Source organism: Nyctibius grandis, chromosome 11 (genome assembly GCF_013368605.1).
Source record: "Nyctibius grandis isolate bNycGra1 chromosome 11, bNycGra1.pri, whole genome shotgun sequence".
Taxonomy (NCBI): Eukaryota; Metazoa; Chordata; class Aves; order Nyctibiiformes; family Nyctibiidae; genus Nyctibius; species Nyctibius grandis.
The window spans coordinates 17,928,139-17,948,237 of record NC_090668.1 but is presented as its reverse complement, the minus strand read 5'-3'; the positions used below and the strand labels follow the sequence as shown (position 1 = coordinate 17,948,237).

The 20,099-nt window shown below is 43.4% G+C and overlaps 1 protein-coding gene across 1 annotated transcript in view; it reads left to right on the top strand.

Moving 5' to 3' along the window:
• Positions 1-20,099, top strand: part of CEMIP (cell migration inducing hyaluronidase 1) — a 51,648-nt gene that overhangs the window by 16,862 nt on the left and 14,687 nt on the right. Inside the window, exons 11-16 of the mRNA XM_068410411.1 lie at positions 5,935-6,110; positions 6,697-6,906; positions 12,435-12,640; positions 15,904-15,973; positions 16,837-16,965; positions 17,663-17,748. Of these exons, the coding sequence (XP_068266512.1) occupies positions 5,935-6,110; positions 6,697-6,906; positions 12,435-12,640; positions 15,904-15,973; positions 16,837-16,965; positions 17,663-17,748 (877 nt within the window). The remainder of the gene's footprint in view (positions 1-5,934; positions 6,111-6,696; positions 6,907-12,434; positions 12,641-15,903; positions 15,974-16,836; positions 16,966-17,662; positions 17,749-20,099) is intronic.

Below are 20,099 nucleotides of genomic sequence, written 5' to 3'. Positions count from 1 at the left end.
TCTCATCGTTTAATAATATTTTAATAGACATGGTTTAGCGTATTGTGCCAAATAAGTCAAACTCATTAGTTAGCTCATGTCCTATTTATATTAGATACTTCCTGCTGAAAACTCCTACTTGCTTTTCTTGCTAGAAATGGATTGATTAGAGGCTGGTCTTTTCAAAACAGGTTAAGAGTGTTAATACTCAATTTGCATCAGATTTTAGTAGGATTTAGATGGCTAATTGTGGACTTCTGCAAATTTCAGTGTAGAAAGTGAGGGAGGGCACCCATTTACTGATCTTGCGCACTCCTTTGTTGGAGTAATTACACTAATGTCAAAACTGCTGCTCTCATGAGTAAGCGTGGCTTGCATGAGGACTCAGCTCTGCAGGTCCTGCTCCCAGTCAAAGGGTCGCTCACTTAAATGGAACTTTTTTCTCCGCTTGCCTCTTTTGTTTAACTTTTTTTTCACTTGTCATTTTTGTGCCTAGATTATTTTCTCTGTGGGAACAGATTAAAACTGTTTGATCTTCCAGCTTCACAAGGTCTGGGGAGGGATGACTGTACAAGGCAGAGAGAGGGAGGAGGAAGGAAGGAAGGAAGGAAGGGTTGTGTTGTTATGATAGAACTGGATAGTAGGAAAGATCAAGTATTTTGCCTAGTTTCCCTGGGAAACAAGTCTTATCTGCATCTTGGTTGCTCTGTATGAAGTTACTACCAATGCTGATAAGTTTCACCATGGAACAAAAATGATGAAATGCTCTTTTGTGCTCCTATATGCTCTTGATAAAGCATGAAAAAACTAATTGTGCCTGGCAAAATTACTCCAATTATCCCACATACTAGTGAAACTATGATTACAAGTACACATATCTTAAATCCTTCTTATTGGGTTGTGAATACTATAGAGATACGGAGTTTACTGGGATCTTGTTCATGCAGAGAACTTCAAAATAAAAATGTAAATACGTAGTTGTCTAACAACTTTAGAGCCTGTGTCAGCATTCATCTTGTGTTGTAAGGATGGGAGAAGTTACTCCACTGTCAAAATTCAGATACTTTTAGATATTTAGGGGGTTCAGTTTAGAAGTTGACATCATTTTGACTGGAACTTGCCAGAAGTTCTTTTTTTAAGGCAACCCTGGTGCTTGAGGGCTGGGCAGGAAATGTCATGAAATGGCCCTTTCTAACAGCCTTTCATTGCTCTTTCTTCTACCTTTGGGCATTGCCTAGAAGCAGAGTTGAAAGAAACATGAACTCAAGTTTACATAGCATTTCAGAAGGGTTGAGTTTGGTCTGATTTAAGTAAGGATTTTATCTCTTTGTCCACCAGACCTGCCTACTCTTCCCATCCCAGCTGCAAGAACTTATATATCAGGATAAGGAGAGGAAAAACTGGAAGGTCAAAGAGGGAAAACCTGGCATTTATAGAAGTGTGTCAGTAGATTGCTGAGTAGCTGCTGCAGAAAGAGGGCATGAGGTGGGACAGGAGCGGGCTTAGGAAAGAGTGTGACATCACCATTGCGATAAAACACTGAGACCTCGCAGAGACCTCTCAGTGCTCACGAGCAGATGCACTGCCCTCAGTCCACGTCAATCCTCATGTCACACCCATCTGCAGCAATAAGATCCATCCATTTCAGCCTTGAAACCAGCTACAGAAGCTTTGATACAACACAGCATTTAAGTATACACTTAATAATATCCACGTGAACTCAAGGTTCTTCATACTCCTACAACAGAGGGTCTATTTCCAACCTTTGTGGGACACCGTGCAGGACCATGAAGGAGAAAAAGGATGAAGGGTTATAACAGGATAAGTTATCCAGCAGGAATCTGTCACAAGAAGGCTTAGTTAGCTCTGAACTCCTTATAAAGTTTCATCCTTTCTGCTGCATGACTTTTTACTGGAAACTTATTTTTCCATGTAAAAGTTATGAATTTGAGGAATATTTATTCGTTAAGACATCAGATTGTACTGCATGACTCAAGAAGCTGGTCAGCTCACCCAAACCATGCTGCATTGCATTACAGGCTTGTGGCTTAGGGATGCAGTAGCAAACCCCATCAAGATAATTCAGAATAATGAGGGTTTGACAGGATGCCTGTGTGAACATTTGTTGGTTATTAAATATAAGCAATAGGGGCATTACCACCAGTGATGACAAATGTTTGGCAAAAATGCTAAATCTGACAGAGGTCTGGGCTGGCATCTACAATGAGCTGCACTGATTTTAAAGATGCCCTGAAGGATTCACTGTCACTGGATTACATGGGTGGAACAGACAAGTTTGTGTTTAGCATTTCCTTTAAAAACTCTTGTTTAGGAAACATTAAAAGACTATGAGAGAGATCTTAGCTTTAGAGAGACCAAAGGAGAACAGAAGACCATTTAGGGAAAAAAAAATCCATGAGCATCTTACCTCCAGTTTATCATCACCAAACCCAGACCTTCAAGTGCCTGTTTCACTTCTGAAAGGGAGATTTAGCAGTTTGTGTCGTTTAGGGCCAAGGCATTTAGGAATGCATGAATGTACCTGGGAGGGTTTTCAGACATCTGTGTAACTTGCCAGAGCTGAGCACCCTTCCACATCTGTAGCAGCTGAGATAGATAGATAGTTTTAAAATTCCACCCTTCCTAGGTTTGATAAGGCCTGAGACCCAGGTTTTATGGTTGGGTTCAAGTTTGGCAGGTTTTCCTGGAGCTTTGTACAGTTTGGAGAGACTCTGCTTTGAATTGCTGTGTTGACATAAGCATGCCCTTGGATAGCAGATCATCTATGTTTATCTTAATGCATACTTTCTTTTAATAATTACCTTGTCCTTACTAACAACTGGTGACTTTAATAGTCACTGTCTTGAGTAATAAGCATGGAAATATGCTCATATTTTGCTGAATCAAGACTTCTACCAGGCAAGCCCATACCTTAAAGAAGTTGTTCCCTGTGAATTTACATTTTGCTAACTGGAGGCACCGGTATGACAAATAGAGTGGCAAACCCAGGGCTTTTTTCCTAGTGCATCACACAGGCCTGTTGTGGGAAATAATATGTGTCACTGCAAGGCTTTGTTTGGTTTAGATTATAACATGATACAAGCCTGGCTTGCTGGCGAGGCAAGATTTGTCCATGAGGGATGCAGCAAGACCGAGCCCAAAGGAGGAGATGGTGAATCAGTGACCCCTGGGTTTGTTAGCAGTTGGGCAATCACGGGCATTGGCTTTGATGCTGAAGCAGCAGATGCGTTCCTCCCATGTTCAAAGCACAGTGTTGCCTTTCTTAGTACCAAACCACTTCAGTGCTGGTTTGCAAACTCATGGCTTGGGTTTGCCCATGGTCAGTGCCCAGGGTCTCAGATATCACGGCTGCTCCCTGGGAGGGCTCCACGTGCTGGCTGCGAGCAGCAGCCTAACTTTAAATTTACAGCTGTGCAAAATGAGATGCTCGCGTGCCCGTGTGAACTCCCTGAACTCATCACGGACCAGCCTTTTTTGTTTTTTTTTTTTTCATGTCCATCACTAAACACGCCCCAGTGGCTCCCTGGAAGTGCCATGCATCTATAAATGCACATTGTGGTGCTCCCGGCCCCATGGGAAGTGCCTGCTGCTGGCTTCCAGCAGGCATTTACAGCACCTGAAGGCTCCCACGCCAGGGGCTGTCTCCTGCGAGCCGTTTCAGGAGCACAGGCTCCCATTGCCATGGGAAGCTTGAGTTTCTGGCTGCCTCAAAGAGAGATTTGTTTTTCAAAACTCTGTTAAAGGAGCTATTATTCAAAATCCACTTTTACGTTGGAAGGGAATTGCTTCCCATCTCTCCTTTTATCTCCAAACAAGTCAAGTCAGCAAAAGCACAAAGTGAAAAACATGCACCCCAGAAGTTATATTTAGAAACTGGTTAGTCCGTATTTAACATTCCTGTCAGTGCTTACGCTATTTTGCATGTCTGGGCTGGTGTTAAATTAAATTAAATACATGCAAGCATGACATTTATTATTCTAGAGCTCAGCACAGGAATAACAAAACTGCCTATCTAATTTCACTGCTACAAATCCTGGAGATGTGGCTTGAAATAGGATGTTCTTATGATTATCTGAACTTCTTCCTGCGTTTCAGTAAATCAAGGAAAGGTCAGCTCTGGGGGAAACTGAAAAATAACAGCTTAAAAACAGTTTCATAATGAGAGGCTGTGTTGCTTAGCAGACTCACTCAAGGGTCCAGCACAGAGTATCTTCTTTTGGAAGACATTCACTGCAGCAGCTTTTTTAATGTGTGTGAGTAAGGGAAGAGAAGCTGCTTTTTGGATGGGCTGGGTCTGGTTTTGGCCACACACCTGATGAGGCTTGCTGGCTTCATAGCAACAACAGAGAGGAAGCCCAGGGTCTTTCTAGGGCAAATGTGGGTGAGGTGCAAACCCGTGGCAGCCCCTTGTTTCTGGGGCTGAGCATGGAGCTTGGAGGAGCCCCATCTTCTCACCGCAGTCCTGCATAAAAGCATCCCCCTGTCCTGCCCTCACTACTCCTGTAGTTAACGGTGTTTTTTCTTGTGATTGCATTATTTTGAAGGCAGAAGTGCCGAGGCAGTGGGCATATGTAGTGGCGTGAACCCTGTCCTGCAACACAGCAGTCTCGGAGCAAGGCGGAGCGCTCACCCTTCCCAAATCCCAGGGTTACCATCGAACTACGCTGCTCCCAGCTCCAGGAGAAAGAGGGAGTGAATGGTGTTTGCTTATCTTTGTCATAAAGTCAAAGCATTGTGTTTTGGTTAAAAACAAGGTTGTTTCAATGTTCAAAATCCTCCCCTTGACTTGGCATCTCAGCTTAAGCATAAAGTGCTTTGCAGCAACAGCCAGGTTTCAGGCTTGCCATTTGTTTCTAATTACTGCTTTGAACTATTCCATTGAAATTAAATACATGTAAGTGTAGCATTCCTTAAAGTTCAGTGTTTACTTAAAGAGTTCATTACTTATTTTTACTGGAATTATACAGAGTGTAGTCAGTAAGATGAACCTTTTCCCAACTGCATTTTCTGCAGAAAGCCGCGGAAGGAAGGAGGGAGTATTAATATGTTTGAATGAAACTACAGCAAAGAGATTATTTTGCTTTCTAGACATCCACACTGCCTGGACTTCGCCCCTTTCTGGTCAGGCCAGGGAAGGCTTTTTGTGCTTTTAACCCCTCTATGGAGCCAGTGTGTGTGTGCAGAGGAGGTTGTGAGCAACCTAGCTTGGCAAAGAGAGATGTGGCATGGGGTAGATGGAAGATCCTATTGACTCCAACTACACCAGGGCAGAGAGAAGCATTGAGAGCAAGTTGAAGACATGCAGGCGGATCTAAAATTGAGAGGTTTGTGAGGGTGCGCAGCAGGAGGTTTTGCAGCCCACAAGCTGGATGAGGGGTTGCAATTGTCCCAAGCCACAATTTCCACAAGGCTGTCTGCCCAGTCCTCTCCTTGCTTAGATTAACAGCCATGGGGTTAGCAGGATCAGACTGATGCTCGCCCATGAGGAGTGCTGTGGGTCTGAGCAGCTCCCAGTGTCTCACTATAGGATGTGTTGTGCTAACCTTGGGGATTTAGACTTTTCAGTAGCTACATCATTAATTTTCTTTGCATTGGATGTTCATACATGGCTGATTGTACTCCAAAGTAAAAAGATCTCGAATGATCGCAGTCCCTTTTCAAGGTAGGAAATGTGTTTTGTCTGACAGACTGTTGGTTTAACTCCCTGGCTAAATGAAGCAACTTAAGACCGAAAATCCCACTTCCTCCTTTGCAAATATCTCAGTAAGACCTTGAGTGACACCTGTGCTCCAGCCTTCCCTCCTTTGACGAGTTGGCCAACAGTTTTTGCTGACTCAATTACTCATTTCATTATCATGCCAACTCCACCACAGGAAGCACAAGGGGAAACCAGCAGTGTTAGAGTAACCCTGAAACTGGATCTTGTTCCTTTAGGGAAAGCAACATACCTCCACATTGGCGAAGTCATTGATGGCGTTGACATGCGGGCAGAAGTGGGGCTGCTGAGCCGCAACATTGTGGTGATGGGTGAGATGGAGGGGCGGTGCTATGAGTACAGCAGCAAGTTATGCTCCTTCTTTGATTTCGACACCTTTGGCGGACACATCAAGGTACGGCTGGAGCCCTCTCCTTGCACTTTCCTCCACCCAGCCACACCTTCACATACCAAGGAAGCCAGGATGCAGAAAGGGAAAAATCCCTCGTGTCAGCTGCTGAGCAAACATCCTCTCCCTGCAGTGCAGCAGATCCACCCTGCTGCTGCTGCCTGTCCCTTGGCTTTGAAGTGCACCTCACGCCCCTGCAGACGTTGCTCAGACAGCCAGGCTGGTGCTCAACCCATCCAAGATACAGTCTCCACATCCCAATCCCAGTTTTTCCCGGGTTTTGGTGGTGCTCAGCCCAGGGAGTTTGATTTAAGCCCAGCTGACTGAAACTCATGGAAAAGATTAAAGGCAAATGGTTTTCCTTCTAAAATTAAGTCAAATGTACCCACGGCAGCAGTGGTGGGATCAAAGAGCAGCTATGGTCCCCTTAGCCACCCTGACCCTCTTTCCCTCACTCTTCAGTAATACACTCCCTTCCACACAGTAAATCTCTCTAGCAGATACTGTACAACCTTTCCTATCCCTGTATTCCCCTCCTTCTTGCCCTCAGCTGCCTTTTATATTTCTTGACTGACGTTCTATTGTTCTCCAGATTGGTCTTAATTTTAAGGCTACCCATATTGAAGGTCTAGAACTGAAATATATGGGCCAGCAGACGATGGGACATTACCCAATTCACTTCCATATGGCTGGAGATGTGGATGAGAAAGGAGGATACAACCCTCCAACGTATGTGAAGGATGTCTCCATCCACCATACCTTCTCCCGCTGTGTCACAGTCCATGGATCCAATGGTTTACTGGTAAGAAGCCCCAGTGTCTACCTTAGAGATCAAGGCACCAGTCAAAATATTTCCTTGTAGCATGAATACAGCTTAATTATTGCAGGGTGATGTGTTTTATTGTTAGAGCTAGTGTCTGAGTCCTCCCCCCATCCTGATTATGTGGCTATATATTCCAGGCATCTTTCAACCCGCGTTAAAAATGAGGAGACTGATGTGGCACTGTAGGCTGTGCGTGACTCACAGCGGGCAGAACTTTTGTCTGTGTGAAGCCATGTCTGCAGACCAGCCCATCTCTAATGAGTAGTTGGATCTATCTATAGACAGAGAGCTTGCTATTTAAAGAGGATAATCAGAAGGTTTAAGTGTGCTTCATGTGTCCTGTAATAAAGCTTTGTGTTTGCAATGCAATTCACAACATTAAGCACTCACAGAGCTCTGATTTGTTAGAGCTGCCCTCCAAAACATGAAATCCTTTAGGATAAATCTATAAAATGCCCTGTGCTTACCCAGACAAGTGACAGCACACCAGAGATGGTAAGAACACGTTCAGATTCTCCCCAGATGTAGAGGTGCCTTCTTCTTTGGGTAAGGATGCAGAGGGAAAATGACACTACCTTACTGAGCACCCTGGGGACTGGCACATAAGCCCAAAAGCCTTTCCTCAGTCTTATCCCACCTCTGATGGCTTCTTCTGATCCATATTCAGGAAATGGGCAGAAATCTATCCCAAAAGCAGAGCTGCTAAAAGTCTGAAATAAACATCAGGTTTGACTAGACAACTTTTCCCCAAGTATCAGCTCAAATACGAAGTCTAAAAATGACAAGATTTCTGTAGGCAAAGGACTCTCACCCATTCAGTGAGAGCGCAGTGTATTCCAAAAGGAAAAATGTGTATTAGAGCCCTGGAAAGGAGTATTTGTACAGTCAAGAGCCCTGCTACCATATATAATAGAGTTTTAAGAGAAGACATATCATTGGCAGTTGTAACCTGGACGGTCACTGTGCATTAGGAGTTCATATACACGCCACTGTTTTAAAATTACTGTACCATCTCATAGTAGGAGCCTGTAAGAATCTATTTTCCTTGAACTTACTTGGGGAACGGCATTTGCTTTCAACACCTAGCTAAGACATGATTTTTGCCCTTTACTTTACAGTCTTCCTTTTGGCAAGGACTGCAGGCTACAACCCCTAAAAGTGGCAACATTGGAAGGGAAAGTCACAGGCATAATTAAAATGCACAGAAGTTGAAGAGAGGGCATTGAGATTGCAGCTCCAGAAGCAGAGCAGCTTTTATCTGCTATTTATGAATCCGAGGTTTTGGTTTTGACCTCTATCCTTTGAAGTTTATAACATGATGCTAAAAACCTACCAAGTGAAAGCAGCTTCTGAAGAAAAAAGACATTCTACTATATAAATTATATAAGGCATTCAGGGTCATATGGCATCTTCCCAATTTGAAGTCGCTAGTGCAGGGCAACATTGCAGGATTCATTTGTCATTCCATCACGGGCTGTTACCAATGGCACCATAAACACATTCTCTGGCTGCACAGAGGTTGCACAGCTGTTGATGAGCTGCAGACCAGCTAAAGCCCTGCTTCTGGATCTAATGTGAGATCTTCATTCCCTGTTGATTAATACTTGCCAAGCCAAATACCCAGAGCCTGGCATTTTTCTTATTAGTCAGACAAGTGGGCTCATATAGAGCGTTTGGAAATAGTTCTGTCTCTTGTGCTTTCTCCGAGTGACAACAGTGCCGTGGGGAATCCATGGCATAGGGATCCATGTGCTCAGGCTTTTCTAGCCAAGACAGCATGATGAAATTTAGACAGGCTGATGTAGCCGATGGAAGCAGCTTGATTCTCTTGCTGTTGCTTAACAGCCACAGTTCCCTAAATGACCGTGCTTTGCCTCCATGACAAGGCACCCAAGAGAAATCTTAGAATTTCGGACATATAATCTGAAATGTTAATCAAGAGTTTAATCCCTGTTGATTATAGTTTATCAAAATGTGTGAATACTGAACTCTACTGATAATACTTCACCTGTTTTTTATTTTAACCATATAATTATTGCTGGCAGCTGAAAAGAAAGCCCCAGTGAAAATAAAGCAATCTGACCAAGTTTGTTCAGTTGTGTCACAGAAGACATGCTCCAAAGGTTGCATCACTTAAATGTTATTTCATTACTCTGTGACAGACAGCTGCAGTCAGCAGCTCCATGCCTTGATTCATCAGGTGATCCCACCACAATCTCCTCATCTGCTTTCCAACTCTATTTTCCTTCCTTTTCTCTTCCATCTGCCCGAGATATATCCATAGACACCCACATGGGTCTCTGATGATTACAATAGTTATTCTGTACATTTCCTAGTTGCCTGTTATCTTCTTACTTGGGCAACACTACCTGTTTCTACAAGTATGGACATCATTTGTGCAAACAGCGATGAGCTCTGTCTTTCCCCAGGTAACATTCATTCCCTCTGAGATCAGGTAGATCCAAAGCACACTTCACTGAGGGAAGATTTGCCTTGATGATGTGCACAGACTGCACTTTGGAAATAGCCATACAAAAAATCTAGCTGGGCTATTGAACCTCGGCATAGCACAGCACTTAATGATGTCCTTAACATTACGCCATTGATTCAGAGGGGCTTCTTGCATGTCTCTTGTTGAGTACCTGTGCAAATGCTTTAACAAATGGGAGAGGGGCATCAGTTAGTTTTAACTGTCATTAAAGCAGGCTGGTAATTTACATACAGGCTTCCCTGCTTGCTTTGCTATTGCTTTTCTTATGTCACTTCAGAGATACTTGTACTTAAAATGCTAGGAGAAAAGAGTGTCCAGTTATTCCTGATAACAGAAAGGTTTTTCTGTGGGTCTGTACAGTGTACTAAAAGTCACTGTCTCAACATCAGTTCACTTCCATCAGTGAGCTATTCTGCACTTGTCTGCAAATTCATATTCACTGGAAGGCACAGAGGGTCCTTCTGGAAACAAATCTGTAGAAATTCTTTTCTCACCATAATTGTTGTTTGAAAATGCAATAATTACCCAATGTTTTCTTTAATATATTGGCCATAAAACCACCTAGTTATGCCACTGCAATCCCAGAGAGGAAACTTTGCTCTGATTCCCACTCTTTCCACTGAATCCCAGTATGCAAGCTAAAACAGAAGCAGCCATTGAGGAGTGAAATTAAATGGAGGTCAATAAACAGTCTGACAGAAGCCAGGGCCGAGCTGTACTTCATGGAGTAAGAGGTTGTGCTATCTAACAGCTTCAGTGGTATCTGCTTTTAAGTAGTCCAGCTATACTACACAGCAATTGTTTTACCATGAAGGGCATTATCAAGCCATAAATTACTCATGGTTAAAGTAAGATTATGGACTTTTAGGAAGTTTTTCATCAAATAAAAAATTAAATCCATTGGAAAAGTGATTTTGAAACATGCATCTCATTTGCTATCCAAGCATTTCAGTACTGGGCTTGTGCATGAAAACCTGCACAGGAAACTAAGTCAGAGCTGACCAAGAGAAGAGATACGGGGAAAGTAATTAATCAAACAGAGGGTGACAAATACATTAGGGACCAGGTCCCTGGATGGTAACTCTGTGTTGTTCTGTGGGCTTTCAGGGATGAGTTAGGAGAACAACGGGTGTTTGCTGGCTCTGAGCCCCTCTGCCAGTGCACACCCCTCTCTCTGCTTCACTCCTCTCTCACCATACCAGGAGATGTGTTCCCCTGTGATGTTACTCCCTGTGCACTGAGGTGGGCTTTGCCCCAGCTAAAGTCTACAGGTTTTCATGTCCCAGTCTTGGTGCAGTGCTGTGCTGGCTGGAAAGATAAATGGCCATACAAAGCGGCTAACGTTTCTCTAGGGAAACTGTTTCCATCATCTAAATGTCGCAGCACCATTACTTATGTGTCTTTCCAGTATTACTGTTGTGTGACAGAAACCTAATAGGTTTCAGTGACAGTTTCTGTGCAATTCTGACATCTCTGTGGTTAAAAGACTTCCTCTACATGTGGAGTATTCTTCTTCTGAAGATAGCTCACTCTCCTGAAATGTTCTTCTATCCTGTAAACCTTTGCCATTACAAGGTTGGGACAGCTCATTCTTCCAAGAGGGGACAGTTCAGTCTAGTACATACGTTTTACACCTAAATAAAAAAGCCTGAACTTTGCAAAAGCTGTCATTTAATTAGATCAGGGGAGTTAGCAGTAAAAAATAAGTGAGGTAGCTTAAAGGAATGCACCACTTTGCAGGTCATTTTAGCTGTGTTTAATTTACTGTGATGACTGGTGTTCAGAGATATGAGTACACTGGAGCATGTATGATACATAATAGATGTGTGTGCAGATGTAAGCTTGTAATAGATTTGGCAAGAAAAGTGTTCTTTCTTGTGTGAAAACATATTTGTAATCATTTCAACACTAGTCCTGGGATTTTATTTGAAATCGGTGCTCCTTGCCTTGAGAATGAGCACGAAGATGGCAGAGGAGTCTCAGGCCTGTTTACTAAAGTAATTCAGGCACTTGAGCACCCAGGTCTCTCAATGACACCATAAAGAATACGTCTTCTATCCAGTTTAATGTTGTTTTTTGCCCCTTGGCAATTGCTGTTTCATCAGAAACATTTGTAGGAACACATTGGTGCCAGGCTAACCTTTGCCAGGAAGGTTTCCTAAGTCCAAGATGGTTGATGGGTGATGACTGATGGGAAGAGCAAGGATAGAGCCCAGGAGAGCCAGCACTTCACCTGGCCAATGGAGACCTGAGATTAATTTTCCATGTCCCAGACATATCCACTAACAACTGACTTGCTGGACATGGTGTGTCCAAGGGCTGTTGTTTCCCAGCCAGTCCTAGCCCTAGGTTTCGAATTCACATATCTTCTCCTGAAATTGTTTTCTCAGATCTTTCAGTGGGGTGATGGGTATTGTTCTGTCCAACACAATGGTGTCCCGATGTTAACAACATTCAAACCAAAACCAGAACAGCACTGATTAATACCAGCTGATTTGTCTCAGGGTCAAGTAAAGCTTCTGTCAACAACTTGGAAAAAAGAACCAGGTCAAACCTAAAACAAGCCAGCCTGTCTGGAAAACAACTTGCCACCTCTCTGATAGCCTGAAAAAATATTTTTTCAGCTCAGATGCATTTTATGTAGCTGCTCATGTAACTCCACATGAAGATGAATGAGCCCAGATGTGATTTGAACATCTAACATCCTCCATTCATCCCCCAACCCGTGTTTTTTCCAGCCTCATGCTAGGACAGTCTCTGATTTCCCAAGCAGGCGAAAGAATGGAATGAGCATTTCCTAGATGATGACAAATTCTAATTAAATTTAAGTGTTGGAGTTATTGCTTAGACTATAAGCTCTTAAGAGCACAGCGTGATCTTGCTTTTGTTTTTGCTTATACATCCCGAGTTCAAGAGGGTACTGACGTTCCTATATGCCATTGCTGTAAGGTTTGTTCTTATTATGCAGTGGCTGAAGCGTGAAACCTGAACACTGACCTTTGTTTTGTACACACAGGTGAAGGATGTTGTGGGTTATGATGCACTAGGCCATTGCTTCTTTACGGAGGATGGACCAGAAGAGCGCAACACATTTGATCACTGCCTTGGACTGCTTGTTAAACCCAGCACTCTGCTCCCCTCCGACCGAGACAGCAGGATGTGTAAGCTGATCACGGAGGGTGCTTACCCGGGGTACATCCCTAAACCCAGGCAGGACTGCAGGTGAGTGGCAGACTTCCTTCTCTTCTTTCTTTTCTTTGCAGGACTTAGCCATAAAAGATAGCATTTCATGTCTATGATTACGTAGTCATCTGTGCAGGTCTGGGCTGCATGCCCCAAAGGTTGGGAGAGCATCTCCTTGGGATCTTTATACTTGTGCTGTTCAGATGCCTACACACCTAGGGTGTAATTTTAATTTTTAGCATAAAGTCAATTGAGATGGTTCCTACCTCAGGTGTTTAAAGTCTCTCTTACAAAGTACACAATGATGCCTTGTGACTTATGGAGTCTTGATCCCAATGGCTCAGCAAAAAGTTGCTGAGTTGAGAATGGGCTGGGTTCTGACATGCGTGCTCATGTCAAATTGTAACTGATTTTTGAAAATACTCCCATTAATTCCGAAGTCATTATTTGTAAAGAACAGGCACTGTTTAATGATACAACATTGGCATTATGCATTCATTTGGCACAGCCTGCCCAAACTGTGGAGTGAAACAAAAATGTTATAATAAATGCAGTTTAACACAGAATTGGAACATGGCAACAAAAAATCAAAGACTGTATACACTCATTGAATCTCTAATAGTCTGTCTATACATGAGCTCATGAAAATGTTTCCATGAGAACTTCTCAAAACTTCTATTTGCCACAAACACTGTATTAAACTTGAAAAATGCTGGATGCCTTTCATCTCCCTTTTTGCAAGATCCTCCAAGTGTCCTTGCAGACCTGCCAGATGAGGTTTAGATGAGGATTATAGAAGCATTTGCAAGAAGGGATTTTACAAGTTCTTTTGGCAGTTCTGTTGCCTTGTAGAAAAAAAATAATCAGGTGAAGTATAGAAGGAACACAACCAGCTTAGCCACACAGTTAAGCATTAGAATTTTTTCTTAGAGGAATTAATGGGTTCTTCATTAGCAGTAATTTTTAAGCACAGGTTAGAGAAATGTCAGTCACAAATACTAGAGTTGTAGTTGACCATGTCATAAGGCAGGGTATGGACTCACTGAGCTTCTGAAGGCCATTCTAGCCCTTTTTTCCATGATTTTCCAGCTGTTTTTCTGCCCAAAAATCAAGGTGCACAACCTAGGAATACGATTTCATTGCTAATTACTGGCTGTTCATGGAACCTACACATTTTGATGCATATCAAGCAGCTAATTAGCTTTCTTTTTCTTCCTCCATCCCCCAAACTCTTCTTGAGACAGTACTAAACTCTTACAGTAAAACCTGTGTGCTTAGCAGCTAGGCAAGCAGATCCTCAGCTGTAGTCCAGGGAGCAGTGCAAGTGGTCTGGAGAAAATCTATGGAACCACATTGTTTTCAGAGTGTTTTCCATTAAAAGCTGGACATCAAGCTTGCCTTTAAAATTGATGGTGGATCATCTTGTGGACAAGACCCCTGTGCAACAGAATGGGAGGTCTTCCACAGCGTTGGTGCTGTGTTGAAGCTCCTGGGAGACAAGAACACTTTGGCCTGTAGTCCAGATTTTTCTCCAGGATTTTATTCTGCTGTAGTTGGCGGGGGGCGGGGAGGAATCTACACTAGAAAAAAAGCTAAATTTCTGACTCACAAAAAGTCAATGAGAAAGTCTCTGGAGCCAGACTTCCGTCCTGAAAATGAGACAGTTGGAAGCTGATGGATACCTAACAGCTAAAAATCTTTGGGGGTTTTCTTTTATTTGGAAATACTCTCAGTCTGCTGAGACTGTATCAGTATCACCCATTCTGTCCTTAGAACAAACTGGGGTTTTGTCCAAAGACACATATTTTTAGCTTTTTACTTTGGCAAGGGAAAGAGATGAATTCATGCAATGCTCTTTTTCACATCTGTGTTTGTTTATAAATTACACTTAATGTCTCCATTCATAAAATAAGAGTTAATCAACCATTGTGATCATTTTCCACTGATAATCCATTTAATACTCAGAGGGACATATTTTGTGTCGTTTTGAAGACTGTTACATGAAAAAGTGCTAGGAAGAACAGGCTGAGGTCTAATGAAAAGGTCCTACAGTACTTTGATCTGTGATGTTCTCCTTTATAAAAGAATTCAAGGTCTGATTAGAAAAGTAACTTGTTTTGCACTGGGCTCATCCAGCCTGCAAGTGCGTGAGTTACACTAACACTACTCCTGGGGCAGCGGCCAAGGCACCCAGCGCAGGGATGAGGGATGAGCACCAGCTGCATCTCCATCATCTTGGAAGAGGCAAGCAGCCGCTACCAGAAATTAAGACAACAGGTTTGTGCCAAATGGCACAGTAACCTGCCCAAACCACATGGCTCTGAGGAACAGGATTGGACTGAAAGACAGGTCACTGTGGAAATACAATGTCCTTGCCCTTGCCTATGCAGCAGGCGGTAGTCTATAAATAATCTCAAATTGTTTCTTTCTAGGCCAGTCCCATTCCCAAAATAGAAAAATTTTGCTGTTTTCATGATAAACTCGCACAAACGGAACTTCATCTTAGGCCAGCAAAATCAGTTGGCCTAAAGCCCTCATGAAGTCCTTCATAGCAAGATTAAAATAGACATGAGGGTTACGTAGGTTCATCTGCTGCAGGAGGGCAAATCTCACCCAGCAAATTCAGGGAGCCAGTCTGCTGGTTGTAAGTGCTGAATGTTTTCCTCCCAAAGTTCATGTGCCTGTTGGTTAATGAATGCTCTATGTCACAGGACGGACAGTGATGGATTGATCTTTCCTCCTTGACGGGAATCTTTCAATTAAGAGTATTTTATGTGCATTAGACAAATGGAGTCCTTTTGTCCCAAAAGAAATGCACAGGAGGGTGGGAGCAAATAAAGTTAATGAATCACAGCAGCTCTTGGAAAAGTCAGGTGCTGGGGTACACTTGGAAAGCCCTTAAGAGGCAATTCCTTGGGTCCCTTGATTAAGTGAGTCTCTAATGAACCCGAGGGCTTATCTGGGGGGCAAAGTTCTTTTCTGTGACTTGTGCAACAATATATTTACCTTATCATAAAACATGATTGACATCTGACAGCTTCATAGCAGGCTTGGAATTGCAGTCGAAATTCCTCTTTCAATACTTGGGATTTTAAAAGATAAGGCCATGCTCTCTGTCAAGCCACAGAGGACAAATGTGGTATGAGAAGAGAAAGAAAATAAAACATTCCCTTTGCCCCCAAGGCAGGACCCCTTATCTGGGGAGTTATCAGCCCTGCCTGCACTGGAAGGAGTTGATCGGTGACTCTGGTGTGTGCTCAAAGTGTCATTTTCATGTTATTCTTTGTTTTCCTGACCTACAGCGCCGTATCCACCTTCTGGATAGCCAACCCACACAACAACCTTATAAACTGTGCAGCTGCAGGATCTGAAGTGAGTGCAGAAGTTTCCTCTTTGGTAAAACTCAGACGGGTTACAGCCCTGCAAGGCTGAGGCTCTTGCTGGAATAAAACCTGCTTCTGTTGCTCAGGCATTTTTGAAACTGCTAGATGAGACATATATTAATGTGACTAGTGCTGCCAATAAAGAATAATGCATTTCCTTCTGCTCCACACTTCTTGTCACTTGCTGTTCCTAGAGCTGGATGGCTTTAACAAAAATCCCCAGTCTTCACACAGTGTGCAGCCTGAATAAATTAAATAAATGTGACTGCGGGGTCCCAGTGAAGCCTTTGGCAATGATTCTGTTGATTGCGGTGCAGTAATGGTGCTCTGAAATTTCAATCAGCAGTAACACTAATTCCACAGGAATTCTCGGTCACATCAGGAGCCTTTATTTTCCTACAAAGACAAATAAACAAGCAAACCATGCCTTAAACAAAGAGATGTGGTCTTTCCAAAGCTTCCAAATCTGAGTACCCAGTTTTGGGCTCCTAGATACATTTTTGGGCAACTAAATAAAACTTATCTTATTTTTAAGACGCACGCATGCAGTGATGGGAGAACATCACTGTATGTTTGTGTGTTATGGATTTCGAAAGTCTCACTTATAGCTTCAATATAGATGTCTGAGCTTAAATTAAGGCACCTTGAAGATGCGGACTGGGAGCGTGAATGTGAATGTATGTGTGTGTGAAACTCTTTGCTGCATATAGTTATACGGGTCAATGCTGCTAGCTGTGATTTGTCCTGAAATCTTCTGGCTTACATCTTGTGCCTTTACTGATAAATCCTTGGGCTAATGTAGACCAGCAAAGAAGTTCAAGCAGAGGCTCAGATGTCCGTTCTTTTTGTCAGGAAACGGGCTTTTGGTTTGTTCTGCACCACGTGCCAACGGGGCCCTCGGCAGGCATGTATTCCCCCGGCTACTCGGAGCACATGCCGATGGGGAAATTCTCCAACAACCGCGCGCATTCCAACTACCGGGTGAGTCTGCACGCAACGGGAACGCTGCCCTTGAAAAAACCACCACCTCCCCGCTCCAGCTCTTTGGGTCTGCAAGCTATTAATGCCTGTGCTTTCTGTTTCACTGAAAGTTACTGGGAGCTTGTTTGCGTCTGCAGATAAAGCAGCTCTCGTGCTGGCATGGAAGCACTCAGAGTCAGCCAGCACCCGCTTCGCTTGACTCTTGGGCACTCACAGAGGCTCTCCCCTCTGCTCAGGCTGATTCTCTGCTTCTGCGCTCCTAAAATAGTGCCTCCAGGAGCATCTATTGGCAGCTTGTCTAATTATAGACCTCAACTGCCAATGTTGGCAATTAACTGAACAGCTTCTAGAGGGATAAATAAGGGCTGCTGTGCCTAATCACCTTCTCTTCACTTATTTACCCTTCGCATGCCATGTTGTGGGGCTGTGTGTTGCTGTTACTGAGTGCCTTAGACTGCAGCAGGGTGTTGATGTGTATCGGGGTACATGCATTTACAAGAGAGGTGCAGCTTCTGGAAATCTGTGGCAGTTTTGGGGGGTATATGCGAGTCTGGATAGTCCGGCAGCTCTAACAGAAGCAGTTATTAGGATCATGCAAGTGACTTGGGCTTAGAACAATTGGAGGTAGAGCCTGGAGATGGAAAGAACTGTAGAATATATAAATATGCAGTAATATTGCATTTCTCTTTTCTTTTAGGCTGGAATGATCATCGACAATGGCGTTAAAACCACTCCTGCCTCAGCCAAGGACAAAAGACCTATCCTGACACTGATTTCTGGGAGGTAAAGTGTTTTGCAGTTTGGTTTGGAAAAGACTTCTCTGTAGCCCTGACCGAAAGCTATGAAACTGCCTCCAAGGAAGCTGACAAGAATCATTGCAGTGCCTTTGGGGTGGCTCTTATTGAGGAAATGTCTTCACTTAGATTTATTACTTTCTAACTTTGTCTTCTCCATTCCCCTTCCTAAGGCACCCCCAGCAACCGCACCCTTCTGGTTTTGTCCTTGCTCTTTAGCTCTGAGGTGAGCTGGCCTGGATGTTATATCTGCTCTAGGATGCTCCATAGACTTTTTTTCTTAGATAAGCAAGAAAATTAAATGCTGTCTGGTCAACAGCCCTGCTGGGCAGAACTTGCTGCAAGAGTTTCCCAGGAATAAGAAATTAATGTATTTCTTGGGAATGCTGTTGATTTTCTTCATTCTTTTAGGACCTACTTGAACAGGGAGTGCTTATGTGATGGAGCTTACGCTTTGATTTCAAATTTCTGTCTAGTTCCAAATCTGACACTGCAGTAATAATTACAATTAAATACACAGAACGACCCATCATCCCTGCTGCTGTGCACAGCCTCTGGGCAGCATAACAGAGCCATTTAGAAATACTGGAAACCTCTCTATAGAGCTTATCATATTGACAGACCCACCATGCTCTGGTGGCTTCTGAGAATCCCCACTCTTTCCCCAAAGCTGACCCCAGCGAGAAGGCTGATGTAAGCAGGGGGCTTCTTGTGGGCAAAGTGTAATAGCATAAGCACTGCACTTGCATCCTTTTATCTCATTAGAGGTTGAGTCTGGCTCTTAACTTAGTTACCAACCCCAGAGAGAGAAAAGGACTTAAATATTCTCGAGTTTCATAGTTTTCTTTCCTGGCAGACCAATTGCCTCCAGTTGCACCCAACCTGCATTCCCCCACGACTGGGTTTCTTTACAGAAGAAACCATGTAGTGAAGAGAAACCTGCTGACAACCTGTGCTCAGCAGGGGAGAATGACAATTTTTTTCTTTTCTCCTTTCCATCTCCGGGGTGTGGGTTACCCAGATTGCTGTAGTCATGCACTGGGCAAGCATTGCAGGGGCGGGATCAGTCCTCCTGCCCTGGGGAACCCAGCCAGCAGCTCAGATATTGGTTATCCTGTGATCCACATCATCCCAGTGTCTTGCCTAGCAGCTGATGCTAAAAGATGTTCAAAAGGGAATATTATTTACATTATTTTAATGCTCAATTAATTGAAATGATTAATTCAATGATAAAAGTAACTGCTAAAAAAATAACTTCTTAAGAGCAGCCTGCTCTACAAGTATCTCCAAATTCTCTTGGGAGCCTGATACTGCTTTTCCATATAGCTGAACATGTGCCTTGGGAACCTGCCTGCTGCCACAGGCACAGTAAGTGATTACAAAAGGCAATTTGTCCCTTGCCATACAAGGGCAGGAATGACCCCTGGAAGCCAAGCAATTCATAATGCAGTCATGTTTATGCTTGGGGATTACCCACCAGCACAGGCTACAACTCAGGTTATTTACACCGTTTTCCACTTTTCATGTGTCAAGACTGAAAGACTGAATAAATGATGATAGCTGGACCGGCAAGGGCAGAGCTTGAGGTAGGCGGGACAGTTACAGAGCTGGAGAGATTATTCTGCATTCAGTTACAGCATTAAATGTCTGAGTCAAAGTCTGTGCCCTGTAGGTTTCCTCCTGTTATACATGGATGTGAATGAAACTGTAATCCATCTCAAAATATCCGTATTTAACAACGTCTGGGGAATTCACAAGGGCTGATACTAAATCCCTCTCTGAAAGCAAATTCATGGCGATGAAGCTGCCAAAGCAATATTCATTTGCTGGAACCCTATCAGCCTGATGCTCAGTTTTAGATTGATATGATGGCTTATTAAGCAAAGCAAAGCGCTATTGAATATCTGTTAGCGATTTGACAGCTTGGCCTCACTACCCATTGGTGAGGCTTGAATTTTAATCTCTGCACCATCAGTTGCTGGCACTGAGTTGGATACTCATCTATCAGGTTTTCTAAGCTGTGTAGTATGATGAAAAATGCTCCTCAGTAGCAAAAGGGAGAGCTGTGCCTCAGGACCAGGTAAATGACAGCCGAGCTCAGCATCACCATAGTGAGCCAGATCCTTGCTCAGATCCTGTGGCCCGAGCGGTGGCCAACAGGCAGCAGCTGAGGGCACACATTGCTGCAGTTCCCACTTGTGTCTGCTTTTTTCCTATGTCAGGGCAATATTTCATCGTACTCGAGAACTTCAGAGTTAATAGATCTTGTACATGTGTCCTGGGTAGTGTATAGTGGGAACAGTGAAGGACATACTCTCAGCCTCTCGCCAAGATGTTTTA